Source organism: Arvicanthis niloticus, chromosome 26 (genome assembly GCF_011762505.2).
Source record: "Arvicanthis niloticus isolate mArvNil1 chromosome 26, mArvNil1.pat.X, whole genome shotgun sequence".
NCBI classification, from domain to species: domain Eukaryota; kingdom Metazoa; phylum Chordata; class Mammalia; order Rodentia; family Muridae; genus Arvicanthis; species Arvicanthis niloticus.
This window is the reverse complement of record NC_133434.1, coordinates 38,647,702-38,664,129: the sequence shown is the minus strand read 5'-3', so window position 1 is coordinate 38,664,129 and position 16,428 is coordinate 38,647,702. Positions and strand designations below refer to the sequence as shown.

At 35.5% G+C, this 16,428-nt stretch overlaps 1 protein-coding gene across 7 annotated transcripts; it reads right to left on the bottom strand.

The window, feature by feature from the left end:
- Positions 1-703: 703 nt before the first annotated feature.
- On the bottom strand, positions 704-15,993 carry LOC143439446 (vomeronasal type-2 receptor 116-like). Of its 7 annotated transcripts, none has more exons than XM_076925868.1 (6): positions 15,788-15,993; positions 8,825-9,107; positions 7,588-8,394; positions 6,494-6,718; positions 2,797-2,920; positions 704-1,611 (listed from the first exon to the last, which is right to left on the bottom strand). In XM_076925868.1, exons 1-6 carry the CDS (start codon positions 15,991-15,993, stop codon positions 704-706), a joined length of 2,553 nt encoding a protein of 850 aa, XP_076781983.1. The 7 variants fall into 7 exon arrangements, with proteins under 7 accessions (XP_076781983.1, XP_076781985.1, XP_076781982.1 ...); XM_076925870.1 differs by having other exon boundaries at positions 704-1,608; XM_076925867.1 differs by having other exon boundaries at positions 704-1,608; positions 2,797-2,927; positions 6,495-6,718.
- Between the last annotated feature and the right edge of the window lie 435 nt (positions 15,994-16,428).

Here is a 16,428-nt window from a genome sequence, read left to right as displayed (position 1 = left end):
CAGTTTTGTGATGACCATCAAAACATGCATTACTGTCTCTGTGCTTCACACTCTGCTGACATTCACTCTTGTTTCCTTTTTACAATCAGTTCCTTTTATAGCATCAGGAGTCTCTGATATTTCAAATCTTAATAGAGGCAATTTAGTATTTAGGTGATGTTTTAGTTTCTATCACTGTAACAAACACTATGGTCAAAAGAAACACATGAAAGATGTGTTTATTTACTTATATACCTTTTTCACAGTATGTTGAAGATAGCCAAGACATGAAATTGGATGTAGGCACTCCATGAAAACAAATGGAATAACAGTGATGACTGGCTTCATGTCCATGTCATCTGCAGTCCTCTTTCTTGTAACTCTTAGAACAGCTTTCCTAGAGTTGTTCCTAGAGTCAGTAATGTCACCTTATACTAATGATTAAATAAGTACATGGCTTGCACACAAAACTACAGGTCAAAATGATGGCAGTAATTCCTCAACTGAGATTCCTGGTTCTCAATATCTTCAGGTTTGTATACTTATGAATGAAAACATTTTCCACTAAACTTTAGTAATTGGTATGACAATGGATAGTGCTGTCCTGTTTGTAAGTTCAGATTTGTATATTACTTAAAATGTTTATATGATTAACTACTACTTTGTTTAAAAAAAAAGGAAAAGATATGTTGAATATCATCTAAAAGTTGATACTATTAAAGTTTCAATAATGCAATTTATCCTTGTACTTCTGTCTAAAATTTGAATCTGGTCTAACTAAAATAACATAACACTTTGGGACAAAGATACAGCCTAGCAACCCAGCACTAGAAGCCAAGATGGAAAAAACCTCCACAACCACCATGACCTTCCCCCTAGTGCTGTGGTAGACAGGGAGGAAGGTGATCCAGACACTGCAGAACACCAGCATGCTGAAAGTTAGGAACTTGGTTTCATTGAATCTGTCAGGAAGGTTCCTAGCCAAGAAAGCCAGAGTGAAGCTCCCCAGAGCCAAGGAGCCCAAGTATCCCAGGTCTAAGTGGAAGGCAACCACTGAGCCTTTGTTGCAAATAATGATGGTCTTCCCATGTTCAGATTGTATATCTCTGTCAATAAAGGGAGGAGATGTTACCAACCAGGTTCCACAGAGAACAAGTTGGATTAGGGTACAAATGGGAATGACCAAGTTAGATGCCCCTGCTGCCAGCATCCCTCTCATTCTTCTTCCTGGAGTAGTGAGCCTGAAAGCCATGACCACAGTTATTGTTTTGGCCAACACTGTAGAAACTGCCACAGTGAAAAATACTCCAAATGTTGTCTGCTGCAGGATGCAGGTGGCCTGGTTGGGGTGTCCAATGAAGAGCAATGAGCAGAGAAAACAGAAGATGAGAGAGATGAGCAGGATTAAGCTGAGAATGCAGTTATTGGCCTTCACAATGGGAGTATTCTTGTGCTTCATAAAAGTGACTAGTATCAGAACTGTGAGGACAGAGAAGGACAGGGCCATGCAGCCTAGAGCCATCCCCAATGGATCTTCATAAGCCAGGAATGACACAGCCCTTTGGAAGCAGTGGGTTTGCTGTAAGTTGGCATACTTGTTATCTGGACACCTCACACACTGCTCCATATCTGCTGGTGAACAACAAACCCTTATATTATATTTATGAAGTTAATAACTGAGTGTTTGAATTATTTACATGATACCCACAAAATATTTTGGTGTAGAGCATTAATTCCATTTTTTATTGCTGAAGGAAGCACTGAGGTAAGGCTGTTCTGTATTAACCTATGTTTGTGATATAACAAAACAGTATCATAGAAATGCAGGAGAAAAATATACTTATTTATTAAGCAGAAAGAAAACATGTTGTTTTCTAGTGTGTTATGAATAATAACATGAATAATCTCAGATTATTTAATTTTTTAAAGCATAAACTCTCTACTCAAAGACATGTGCAGTGTGCAGACAGTTCTCAATGCCAGCTGATGAACTGAAGTATGAACTTTGGTGGGTTTGTGGGTTGTGCCCTTTGTATATTCACATAGACACAACAATGTGCAATTCCTCATTCACAATATTGTTTGCATAAAGAGTATTTCCATTATTGAAGCTGTATGCCTCGCAGACATATTCATGGCCCCCTCACTGTGCCTTACAGACCTACCCATGTCCCTCTCACTGAGGTAAGATATCTTTTTTCCAACTATGCATTCCAAACTGGATGTCATGAAGTTTCTGGAACTCACATTCATCCCTTTTCCTTATGTAAGCTGTGATTGCTGATATGCATTATCACATCTCTGGGTGCATTGTTGAAATCTTCACTCTTGCTCTAATTCTTTGACAAGAACTACTTAATCCTTTAAATCTTCCATGCTCTTAAAATGTATTTCATTAAACAACAGCTGCTACCCTAAGCATCTGGTCTTTGTCAGGGACCAAGCTTAATGACAGGAGGGAAAGGTTGTGGACTGATCATGTAGTCGAGTTACTTTGTACAAAGAATCAAGTAAGATTAAACTCATGAATAGATTATGTTTAATGTTTGTTTAAAATCGATACTGATATATGTCCCCTAAATGTTTTCTGCATAATATAAAATAAATAGCTATCTTATTGTGAGACAAATGAGTTGTACGTAGAAGACAATGCAGGTTATTTGCAGGACACAAACGAAGTTGATACCATTCAAATGATTAAATTCATAAACAAAGAGACGTTAGGTCTATAAATTCCATCTAGGCCTTTTTACATTATTAGTTTGGAATAAGAAGATATTAAAATGTAGCAATATTTTTCTGCATGCAAACTTGTACCTGTCTCATTGGAGACCTCATTTTCTGGGCACTGGGCACAATCAAAGCAGCAGTCTGCTGTTTGTTCCTGAAGAGTTTTCCTGAATCCAGGATTACATGGCACACTACACATGGAGGTGGGAACCTGAGGTAATATATATATATGTGTGTGTGTGTGTGTGTGTGTATATATACATATATATGTATGTATATGTCTATATATAGTATGTATATATGTGTATATATGTATGTATATATATATAGACATACATATGCACACACATATATGTATGCATAATGTGTATATGTATATATATTACCTGTGTATATGTATATATGTATATATATATATATATATTATATGTACATACACCCATACATATGTGTCTGTGTTTGTGTGTGTTTATGTGTAATGCATGTATACTTTGTATGTATAATGGCCCATATATTTATTTATAAGTCATTTACAGATATGTCTATATTTGTTCCAATACCAACCAGCATCACTTATCATTTTCAGGTACTTTAATATTTTCTTTTTCTTAACTTTATTAGATATTTTAATTACACTTCAGATGCTATAGCCTTTCCCCATTCCCCCCTTAGAAAACCCCTATCCCATACCCCCTTTTCCTTTTTGCATTTATACATTTTTTTAAAAAAATGTTAATCATAGGCTTTATGAGTTTGGTATTGTTCAATCAGAGGTGTAACCCACTACCCAACCTAGATATAACAACTATCTTTGACTGGTGGAGATACATGAACATCTGCCTCCCTGTCTCCCCCCTCTTTCTCACTTTCATCACCTAGCTTCTCCTCTCCTTCTTCTTCTCCTCTTCTTACTCCTTTTCTTCCTCTCAGTACTCCTCCCACCTTAGCTCCTCCTACACATCACCCTTCCTATTAAAATGAAACTTTTCTCACAAAATACAATTAGAGCATAATTATGCCAATTTGTACCAGTGAGGTACAAGATAGTCTTAATACCCAGTCCATCCTTTTGTTGACTAACCAGCACCTCTGTCATCTATCCTAACTAAAACTTTTAGTTCTGAACCTGGCTTTAGGATGAATGTCAGCTGATGACCATCCACTCAAATCTTTTCTCTCAACGTAAATAGCTATAAGTTTTCAACCCCGTCAGAAATCCAGAATGACTGAGTTAACTATAATTGTGGGAAGCACAAAGCATAGCTTCTAAAACTTAGACAATTTATAGAAACCTCTGAACTCCTGGTCACTCGCTCTACTTCAAAACGTTGGAGCATCTGTTCTTCTGCCTTCTGGCCCAGGATCATCTGATAGACCTTAGTGCAGCAGAATTATTAAGGGCTGATTACTCTGTCTAGGCAGATATAATCAGTCGACTATTCTGCAAGTGTGTCCTTTTCTGGACAGTAATTTGTCTGTAGAAGGAAAGTGGCAATTCTTGCCTGGTGGCTGTCTCACCACAACTGGAGTAACTCCAAAGATATCATACAGACCCTAAAAGAACACAAATGCCAGCCCAGACTACTATATCCAGCAAAACTGTCAATCATTATTGATGGAGAAACCAAAATATTCCATGACAAATCCAAAATTACACAGTATCTCAACACAAATCCAGCACTTCAAAGGATAATTGGTGGAAAACTCCATCATAAGGAGGGAAACTACAACCTAGAAAAAGCAGGAAAGTAATCTTCCAAAAACCATAAAAGAAGGTAGCTACACAAAAATATCTCCACTGCCAATAACAAAAATAACAGGAAACAACACTCATTTTTCCTTAATATCACTTAATATCAATGGACTCAATTCTCCAGTAAAAAGACATAGACTATCAGACTGGATACGTAAACAGGATCCAACATTTTGCTGCATTCAGGAAACGCACCTCTGTGGAAAAGACAGACACTACCTCAGAGTAAAAGGTTGAAAACAATCTTCCAAGCAAATGGTCCCAAGAAACAAGCTGGAGTAGCAATTTTAATATCAAATAAAATCAGTTTTCAACAAGAAGTAATCAAAAAAGATAAAGAAGGACACTTCGTATTCATCAAAGGAAAAATGTACCAAGAGGAACTCGCAACTCTCAACATCTACGCCCCAAATGCAAGGGCACCCACATACATAAAAGAAATTTTACTAAAGCTTAAAGCATACATTGCACCCTACACAATAATAGTGGGAGATTTCAACACCCCAATCTCAGGCATGGACAAATCATGGAAAGAGAAACTAAACCGAGACACAAGGAAACTACCAGAAGTTATGAACCAATTGGACTTAACTGACATCTATAGAACATTTCATCCTAAAACAAAAGAATATACCTTCTTCTCAGCACCTCATGGTACCTTCTCCAAAATAGACCATAGAATTGGTCACAAAACAGGCCTCAACAGATACAAAAAGATTGAAATAATCCCTAGTACCTTATCAGACCACCATGGACTAAGACTTGTCTTTGACATGGACAAAACCAACAGAAATCCCACATACACTTAGAAACTGAACAATGCTCTACTCAATGATAACTTGGTCAAGGAAGAAATAAACAAAGAAATTAAAGACTTTTTAAAGTTAAATGAAAATGAAGACACATCATATCAAAACTTGTGGGACTCACTGAAAGCAGTACTAAGAGGAAAAATCATAGCTCTAAGTGCTCACAAAAAGAAATTGGAAAGAGCATACATTAACAACTTGACAGCAAACCTGAAAGCATTAAAACAAAAAGAAGCTAGTATACCCAAGAGGAGTAGACGGCAGGAAATAATCAAACTCAGGGCTGAAATCAACCAAGTTGAAACAAAAACAACTATACAAAATATCAACAAAACCAGGAGCTGGTTCTTTGAGAAAATCACCAAGATAGACAAACCCTTAGCCAGACTAACCAAAGGGCGCAGAGACAGCATTCAAATAAAATCAGAACTTTATTATTTTCTATTACCCTGAAATGCTCTCAATGTCACACAATATTTTTATATCATTTAATATTATATATGCAACAATAAGTTTGTAGCAATTTAAAATTTTTCTATATAAATTTATTCATCCAACCAAAATATTATGTAGCATCAGTTTGTCTTGCAATATTTATATATTAAAAAAATGAGGACATTGAGTTGTGTGGAGAGAGAAGGTAGGATAAATCAAGAAAGAGTTGTCTCATGAATATCAACAAAGCATGTCATATAAAACCATCATAAATTCAACGGAGTTTTTCTAAGTTGAAAAGAAAACCTTAAATCTGGAGAAATAGTTTTGTTATATCAACAAAGCATGTCATATAAAACTCTGATAAATTCAATGAGATTTTTCTAAGTAGAAAGGGAAACCTTGACTCTGGAGGAACACTTCTGTTAGTGAATGCATGTAGACTTCTTTAGGGTTTAGGAATGGTCACACAAAAACAAAAAATTCATGGTTTATATATAGCTGCAAACTTTTAATTGTATATATTACTTTAAATTTAATAAATGTATTTATGTAGTGTGGGGTGGATAGACATGCAGGTACATTTGAACATGGAATCCAGAAGCCTTTGATTCCTATGACCTAGATTTACATGATGTTGTAAGTTATTAAATTTTGATGATGGTAACTGAGGATGGGCCTTTGGCAAGAACAGCAATTGGTATTAACTACAGAGCTATAATTTCAATGCCTCATATATTAAAATTTAGATATCCTGAAAAAAAAATTAAAATTGTTGTGTACCCACCGATGATCCTCCTGTGGCCCACTCCAAGTCTTCAGATATATGAAGTTGTTGGCTCTGTGGGGAACAAGGAAAATAGCTTCCTATTTTGACCTTTAATCCAAGACCTTGTGGAAAATTCCAAATGTTGAAAATGTCATACTCTGCACATTGATTTTCTCTATGATTCATGTTCACCAGGTCACCAACAGGGTTAGTAAATACTCTAGTCTTCAGCATGGAAGCCGCCTAAATGAGATGCATCATCAGATGATTGCATGTACATGTCAATTAAGGAAAAGTAAAATTGAAAATGTTCTATAATTTTTAATGTTTTTCAGAAAAGACAGCTATATTAAAATAATCCCATATACTCATATATAATATAGATAATGGGTAATTTAAACATCATATACTTCATTTTAATGTTACAAGACAAAAAGTGTTAAAATAAATGCTTTCCAAAGAACAAGTAACATGGTTTGAGTGGGCATAGATGTATGTGTATGTGTATGTGTGTCCTGGCATGTGTGTGTATGTGTGTGTGTGTGTGTGTACATGTTTGTCAAGAATAATTTTTAAAATTGAAGCCATGAAGTTGAGAATGTGTGGGAAGTCTAAATATCTGGAAGTTGTGGAATGAAAGAATGGTAGTGTGTCATTCATGTACATACAGTTTTCATATATGAAATAAACATAAACTTACTAAAATGCATATTCTTCATCATTCAGGTTTTTAAAATAATTGATACTTTAAATGAATAAGTATTAATCACAGCAAATATATCAATTATTGAGAAAATTATTCTAAGCTACTCATCACTTAAGGCTTTTATAATAAAACACTTGACTCCTATTTTAAACATTGAACTCATTTGATAAAATATTGAGACACATTTTCACAAACTCGTTGACATTTATACAAAAATATTGTCTCCTATTATATGTTATCCTTGTGCATGTTACATATGCATGAAAAAGACTCATTAGGTAGTTTTATAGTATAGAAACCTTTTTATTGCAAGAATAATCTCTAACAAATTTATGTGAGTTTCCTAGGGTCCATTTAAAAGATCACATTGATATATCTAAGCATAATGAAATGTAAGAAACTTTACCTGCTGGCAGTCAGTGAATACTCCTTTGGGTTCTGTCATTTTCTGAGACTCTACTTGTTGAAGAATGAGTTCATGGTAGGTGTGGGCGGCAGCATACACAGCATTATACAAATTGTAACCTTCTTCACGAAGGACCATGTCAAATTTGTGCAATGCTAACCATTCCACTGGATTGTTGAATGTAATATGGTCCATTTTACTATTGATCCTCTTAGAGATTGAACAATTGAAATAATTCCACTGTAGCATACACTGAGAAATGTCTACTGGGTACATGGAAGTGTTCATTGTTTGCATAAAATTCCTAAATTTAGCAATCTCACTGTGGTGGTGTTCAAAAGTGACAGTTCCATGAAAGAAATCAAGGCTGAAATCTTTTTTATTTGTGATGACATCCCATTGTGAGGTTGTGATCCAGATTCTCTGTGCACCTAAATATGTCCATCTTCTGAAGCTGACTTCTAAGGTAGAGTTCATTTCACCATAAATGATAACAACCTTGGCTGATGATGTCATAATTTGTTTATCATATATCTTAGCCTTTGTCATGTATATCTGCATATTTTCTGGGATCATATTCACAAAAGCTAAACAGATCCCATACCTTTGCATTTCTTCTCTCAAGTTTGAGAGAAACTGAATACCTTGGTCATCATCAGAGATGACCAGTCCAACCCAAGTCCATCTAAAATAAAGCATCAAGGAGACCATGCCATGGGACAAACATGTGTCCTTGGTGGCTACCTGATAGACATGGGGAAATTGGTCATGGTCACTCAGGTTAGGATTAAATGGTCCAAAGAAAATCTAAAAGATGTAGAAGAGAGAATGAAACATCCACATGAGGTATCTGATCTTAAGGAACTTGGACTTATATACAAATAACATTACTCACCTTTCAGAACTCTCATAAAGGATAGTAAAATTTTTCTATAAATATCATGTATTATTCCTTTTGTAATCTAGACTAAACATTACTCACCTTTCAGAACTCTCATTAAAAATAGTAAAATTGTTCTATAAATAGAATGTATTATTTCTTTTTTTATTCTAAACTATTCTTGTCAAGTTTGATCTTTATACAAAAGTGTTTTGATTATTTCCAAAGTGCATCTATGATCTGATTTTAAATTCATTATAATGTGTGTAAAACAGCACACACACAAACATGTATTCTCCCTAGTCATCTATGAATGGAATTAACATTGTTAACTCATCCAGTGTCACACATTCTCACCTTCAGTGTCCCAGAAGTAACTGCCAGTTTTAAGGATGTCATCCATGATGGTCCTATAAGTTCTATATCACAGCTTGCCCATATTCCACAGTTATAATTAATAAAATTAAAATTACTGTTTTGTGGTGAATATATTTTATCCAGAAGTCCAAAAGTGTCTTCACACAGGCCAACAATGCATGAGAATATCAAAGAAATATTGGGTAAAAGATAAGGATTTTTGTTGATCTCATCAGTAGCAAAAAGCATTACTAAAACACCCTCATATCTTCTTGTTGGTATTCTACCAGAAGGCATAGAAATGATTAAGGAGGATGTACAAAATATGAAATTTTCTGCTAAATTACAGTAGTCTTTGTATTATGATCAATGCTAAGTTTCTGTTAAAGTGCTACTTTTCCTTAATTTCACCTCAGAAATTAGAGATCTATTGGGTTGATTATAATTTAAATATTCCCACAAATATGTTACTCTAGTGTGATACTTTTTACATTCATGAAAATCTATAAAGACCTTCTTTTATCTCTGAATGCCATTCCTGAACTAGTATCAGGAGCTGACAAGGAGAAACTGAAAACTAGCACGTGATCTACCTGAGATGGGTCTGTCTTAAATCTAAAAACCTCTATGATAGATTTTCTCTTGTAGGCAAGTCCCAGGAGACATTTATTTTAGGAAAAATTTCTGCTATTTATATGCTTCCCAGTTGTTATTATATATGTATATGACAACCCCTAGGTACTATCCCATTCTTTTTTAGCAGATCTCTGCAGATGAAGATATACTGTCTTTGTAGTGATACTATATTGATAAATCAATGTTTTCTTAATCCTTAATGATAATTCTATCGGAATTCCTAAAAAATAGTAACCCTTAGGTTTTTTTCTAATACAATGCTATTAAATTCTTTCTGGTCATCAAAACTGCAACGAGAACTCTGCCAGTCTCTAGTGTTATGAGTTAGTTGCTTCTAAGATAGCAATCAGGAACTACTGCTCAGAGCACATTTCAAGAGCTTGTAAAACCATTAACGAAAATTCTTTAAAAGGGAACTAACAATTTACTATAAGTGCTAAGACACAAAATAAAATATTGACCTGCTTTATCCTTACAAAATTTCACTAATTACTTAGTCATAGATGTCATGGTTTCTAACTCTACATGAGACTGCAGAATTGTGACAAATGATGAATGGTTAGCCACATAATTACTCCTAATAGATATGCATGTAAACATTATTTGTTGTAAATGTCTTATTTGATTTCTGATTTGAATTTATATGTAAAGCTGTGGTGAACTATTTACTGTGTTAACACGTGTTTTGAAAGATGTGTAAGTGCTGAGGCAAAGAGAAGAAACAGAACTGAGCTGAGGATACCTTTTAGACAGAACACATTTTACATAGAACTGAACAGAACTGTTTAGAAAGAACTCAGGAGAATACTTTTTAGATAGAACTAAACTCAAGAAGAACTTAGATGTAAGGCACAGAATTAGGAGTAATGATAAAAAGAGTAAAGGCATTACTGTGATATCAGAGCTTGATGAGATAGCAAGACTAGGATGAGAATGCAGAGTGAAATAACTTAGAAATTATAAGGCATGTCAGGCAGTGGTGTTACACGTCTTTAATCTCATCACTTGGGAGTCAGAGACAGGTAGATTTCTGGGTTCAAGGCATGGTCTATAGAGTGAGTTCCAGGACAGCCAGGGCTATAGAGAGAATCTCTGTCTCAAAAAACAAACAAACAAAAAAAACAACCCCCCAAACCAAAACAAAAAAAACCCAAAAACAACAACACAAAGAAACTATAAGGCAACTTAAAGAACCTAAGCAAGAAACGTGCAGAATCGAGAAAGAAATCAGAAAAAAAGTAGCTGCAGAGAGAGCAGAAGAAGCAGGCAAGCTTCTCGCTACCATGGGACAGAACAGTTCTTTCCTTAATAGCCAGTCTTATTAAAGAGAACAAAGCTTTCTTCATATAGACATGGGTTTAATTCATTTAGCCATAAAAGGGTAAAATGTTTCCATTTCATTGTGCAATAAATATTTGAATTCATTTTTTTAAAATCCAGATTAGGTGAGTTATTTCTGCAGTGGTGCTTGTTTTTTGTTTTGAGTTTTTTTATCCAAATGCATATGCAAGTTTGAGTGTGTGTGTGTAATTATGAGACTGTATATAATCTGGATCCAGTTGGCTTGAATGGAAATGTATAAATGTGCATGTGTGAATCTGCATATGAATTTATATGAGTTCATGCTTATTTGCTTACATAAAATATTTTTCTTTGGGAGGGTGATTATTTTCTCCAGGATCAATAGAAGTTTATTGCTCCAAACTTTCCCCTAGCTTGACAAGCAAGAGGCATCTGGACAAAAGGGAAAAGGCTGTAGTAATTGCTCCTTTACTTACTATCCTGCTCTTTTACAATGAGATGATAAATGTCAGAAATGGCAGTTTCTGAACTCAGAGGAACACAGAATGCAGGCCAGCTACTGAAGCAAAGTGACTTAGATTAAGATAGGTAAAAGTTTTATTATACAACAACCTTAAACATCTGGAAAGACCTAACTCTTATCCCTACCAAACACTGTCCCCCTCTTCTGCCTTGAGAGGAACCAATCAAGAAAGAAGAACAGATAAGGTTGGCCCCCAGCAAACAAGATTTCAATCCTAGGAAGTAAGATTTCTATACAGTAGTCTTAGACTTTAAATTTCCTAGAAACAGAAAAAACAAAATGAACCATGTATAAAATCCACAACACATGCTCCTTCTTACCAATTGGGAAAAAATTCCTCACTAACTCTACATCTGATAGAGGGCTAATATCAAAAATATTTAAGGGGCTCAAAAAGAGTTCCAACCAAGAAACCAAACAACCCAATCAAACAATGTGGTGTAGAACTAAACAGAGAATTCATAACAGAGGAATCTCAAATGGAGGGGAAGCACTTAAAGAAATGTTCAAAGTCCTTACTGATCAGAGAAATGCAATTCAAAACAACCCTGAGATTACACTTTACACTAATCAGAATGGCTAAGATCAAACCTCAAGTGACAGCACTTGTCACTTTTTTCGAGGATCTGGAGAAAGAGAAACACTCCTCCATTGCTGGTGGGATTGCAAACTGGAACAACCATTTGGGAAATAAATCTGGAAGTTTCTCAGATATTTAGAAATAGATCTACCTGAAGACCCAGGTATACCACTCTTGGGCATATACCCAAAAGAAGACCCACAATAACAGAGGGGCACATGTTCCACTATATTCATAGCAGCCTAATTTACAATATCAAGAAGCCAGAAACAACCGAGATGTCCCACAACAGAAGAATGGATACAGAAAATGTGGTTCATTTACACAGTGTTATACTGCTCCTCTATTAAGAATGAGGATGTCATGAGTTTTGCAGGCAAATGGGTGTAACTAGAAAATGTTATTCTGAGCGTGGTAATTCAGACCACAAAGTACATGCTTGATATGAACTCACTAATAAGTGGATATTAGCCCCAAAATACATAATACCAAGTACACAATCCACAGAACTCAAAAAGGTTATCAAGCTGAAGGGCCCAAGTGAGGATGCCTCATGTTTCTTGGGAAGGAGAAGAACTCAATGACAGGATGGAGGAGGGAGTGAGGAAGTGAGGGATACAAGGAGGGAGGAGGGAACTGGGTGGAAAAGTGGACAAGGCGGGGAAGAGGGGATCATGATCAGGTAGATGTAGGAAACAGGAGTGAAGCACTGAGGGCCAGCAGAAAGTATGAAAATAGGCAACCTTGGTAGGTAGGAGGTGGTGGGACTCTTTAGAATGTACCAGAGACCTGGGAGGTGAGAGGCTTTCAGGAATCAAAGGCAGGGACCATAAATGAAATGTCCTACAGTGGGGAGAGGGAACTTGTAGAGCCCATCTCCAGTAGAAAGATAGCACATCAAGTGGCAGGATGGGGTTGCTATCCCACGGTGAAAAACTCTGACTCAGAATTGTTCCAGTTTGTAAGAACTGCAGGGACAAAAATAGAGAAGAGCCTGAGGAAAAGGATATCCAGTGACAGGCCCAAATTGGGATCCATCCCAAGATGAGGCCTCAAGGCTTTACACTATTACTGATACTGTGGAATGCTCGCAAAGAGGGGCCTATCATGACTGCCTTCTATAAGACCCAACAAGTAGCTGAAAGAGTCACATGCATATGTTTACTCCCAACACATAGAAACCGCTGACTCCTATGGTTGAATTAGGTAGAAGCTGAGGAGAAAGATGACCCTATAACCAGCAGTCTCAACTAACTTGGATTTCCAAGATCTCTCAGAAACTAGGCCACCAACCAGGTAGCATACACCAGCTGATATGAGGCCCCCAACACATATACAGCAGATGACTGCTGGGCATGAACTCATTTAAAAAAAAGATGCATCTCACCCTCAGGAGACTGGAGGCTCCAGGGAGTGTCAAGGTCTTTGGAGTGGGTGTAGTTCTAGGGGACATCCCCCTGAAGATGGGGGGAGTAGGTATGACATGCAACAGTCAGAGAGTGAACTGGGAGGGGGATAAAATCTGGACTGTAAAAAAAGATTAACTAAATTAAAAATAGATAGAACGTTCACTCTCAACCCTAGGACCTAGTTTCATCTCTAGGGCCAACATGCTGTGAGGAGAGAAGTGAGTCCTCCCAGTTTACACACACACACACACACACACACACACACACGCACACACACACTCACATACACAGAGAGAGATTTAACTTTTAAATAATCATTTGAAACTTGAATGACATCAAATTAATATGTCCTATAACTTTCTATTGATTTGAGTTTCCCTTCCTTATTAAAGAATTTAATCAACAAATAAAATTGCATAGTGACACACAAAACAGTTTTATTTTTAAAAATTTGTTTTATGAATCAAATCTCTTTAGCATATGGAGTATTTTAAGAAGCAAATAACACATCAAGATATTTCATGTTTCTTTTTATATGCATATTCTTCAATACCCTAAGATATCATCAATACATATTGAATAATATTCATAACTCTGGATCCTATTTCTAATGCTTCAGTAAAAAATATTCTCTAAATTAAACACAGTAAAGAGCATAAAACACTAAACTGTGAATCATAAAGAAATATATTCAAAGCCATTATATGATCCTCCTGACACATGGTGAGAGTATTCAAAATGCATTACATAACTTCATAAGTTCTCTAACAATGAGTTTACTTTAAAAGATTATCTGTGTTTATATAAGCCAATTTTACAAATCTCAATATAGAAAAATAGTTTGAAGTTAAACATTAAGAAAACGCTAATTTCATGCACATTGAGAAAAATTATCAATAATGATATTTCCATGAAGTGTATTGAGTTTGCTTTTTATATTGTTAAATATTAATGTTCATCACACATGATAATTATTTTAGAATATATTTCATTTATGTTTATATATATGCATTTCAAAATATAAAAGGTAATATACCAACACACAGGAATATTATCCTGTAGGCTCATCTATATGTCAATTTAATGGTAGTTTCAGGGTGAATGTTACTATGTCAACTTACTAAAATTGATATCAGATTCCTCTATACACCTCAATTTTCCTAATTCATTACCATCCTTTAATTGATATCTGAGCATTGAGATTTATTCTTCATATGAAATGTGTTTATCTCTCCCAGTACATCTGTTACTATCAGTGAGTCCTCTTCATCAGAAGGAAATACACCAAACATGGTCACTTGAGATTTTACAGCCAAGTTTTTTTCTTTGAAAGTACAAATATTTATTAAAACAGTTCATGTATTTGTAATTCTGATTTTATTACTACATACAAAAGTGTCACTAATGATGAATGCTATTATTTTCCCAATGAGGTATGGGGTAACATAGGATACACTAGAAATAAGATTCCCTCTGACCTGACACCCGGGAATAATAATGTGAAACAATGTATCAAAGTGTTCTCAGTGTGCTTTGGCTAGCAAGAGGAAAATGTATTCTTAAAATCCCAAAGAGGTGAAAAAAATAAAAGATGGGATGAGAGTCAGAGACAGAAAAACACAGGAAACCTCTTTGAAAGGTGAATGATTTCAACACTCCTTCCCTCATGATCTGCAGCCAACACTGATATCTCACACTTGAGATCTGAGAACTATGGAGACTTATTGAGAACAGCTTCTTATTGGCTAGATACATCCTCCTATAATTTCTACAATGTTTGTATTTACTATAATGTCATATTTATTTACCAATTAATAGGAAAATTGACCACCTATCTGATAGTGATTATGAACCTAATTTGTGACTGGCCATGCATGTAAGTGGACCAAAATAGTCCTCTGGAAACAATCTGAGGCCTGGCTACTTTTCACATTTACAGTGTCCAGGATGACAGGAGAGGCTTATTGAGAGACTATATTTAAAAGCAATGTGTATGTACATTTGCAAGTATATATATAATATTGTACACATAGTCATGTATACTAGACACACACAAATTACAAGATATAAATGTATGCCCAAAAGTTAGAGACCTAAATTAAATAACTTTTTCGTGAAGTCCTTTAGAATACATGCTAATATTGGAATCTTTGGCAGACGATTGAAGACAGGCAGCCTCTTCATATTGAGCTCTTAAGAGTGGGGAGAATTGTGAATTCAAACTGACTAAGACACCTTGTGCAATGCCATCGTTCAACATCTGAAATACACAAGGAGGCAAAAAATAGAATCCAGTCTCTATCACTGTCCAGTTTGTGACCTGGAGACCAATGTACTAAAGCCAAAATAAACTGTGACACATTTGAAAGAATTAAAGTAGAGATCGATGTGATAATTACTTTTCAGTACTTCCTAATGTAATGGGAAGAACAGGACAGAATCCCAAGGTTGTGTACAAAGCTATATATTTCTAATACATAACATTGAAGCAGGAAATAAACTTAATAACTTACCTAAAATTGAGAACATGATTATAAAAATCTTCTTCTATAGGCCAGTCAATTGCTAAAAGAACAAAACCACAGTCACTTCTCAAATCTCCATCATTATCAATATTATTCTTTATCCTCCAAAAGCAAAGAGGTTCAGTCAAACTGCACAAGATGAGAGAAAACTTCAGGAGCAAGAAGGATATAGTGAAAGCACACAGCTTCTTCATGTCTGCTGGGATCTAAGATGGAGCAGTTGTGAAATCTGTTTCTTACACAGACAAACATCACACACATATGTGTCTGTTTTAAGGCTATTACTATCTGAAAATCCACTCAATTATATTTTACAGTTCCTTTCGATTCACCCTGTGCCATGTCATCTGGATGCACCTGAAAAAATCTGGCCTGAAGCTCTGCATCTGAGGTCTGAAAACTTTTGATCAAAACATTTCTAAAAATATGCTGTAAAGATCATGTTCTCCATCCTCAGGTGTCATGATTTCATAACTATCCATGGCATTCACTCAGGGGACAATCTCCTGAGCAGCTTGGGCCACACCATGAGTTATGAACAATGAACACAATTAGCAATTGTGATGATAGACTATATCAGAACTTCCATAGTAAGACAAGAGTTTAGAAGATAATAATGGTCCCATGTT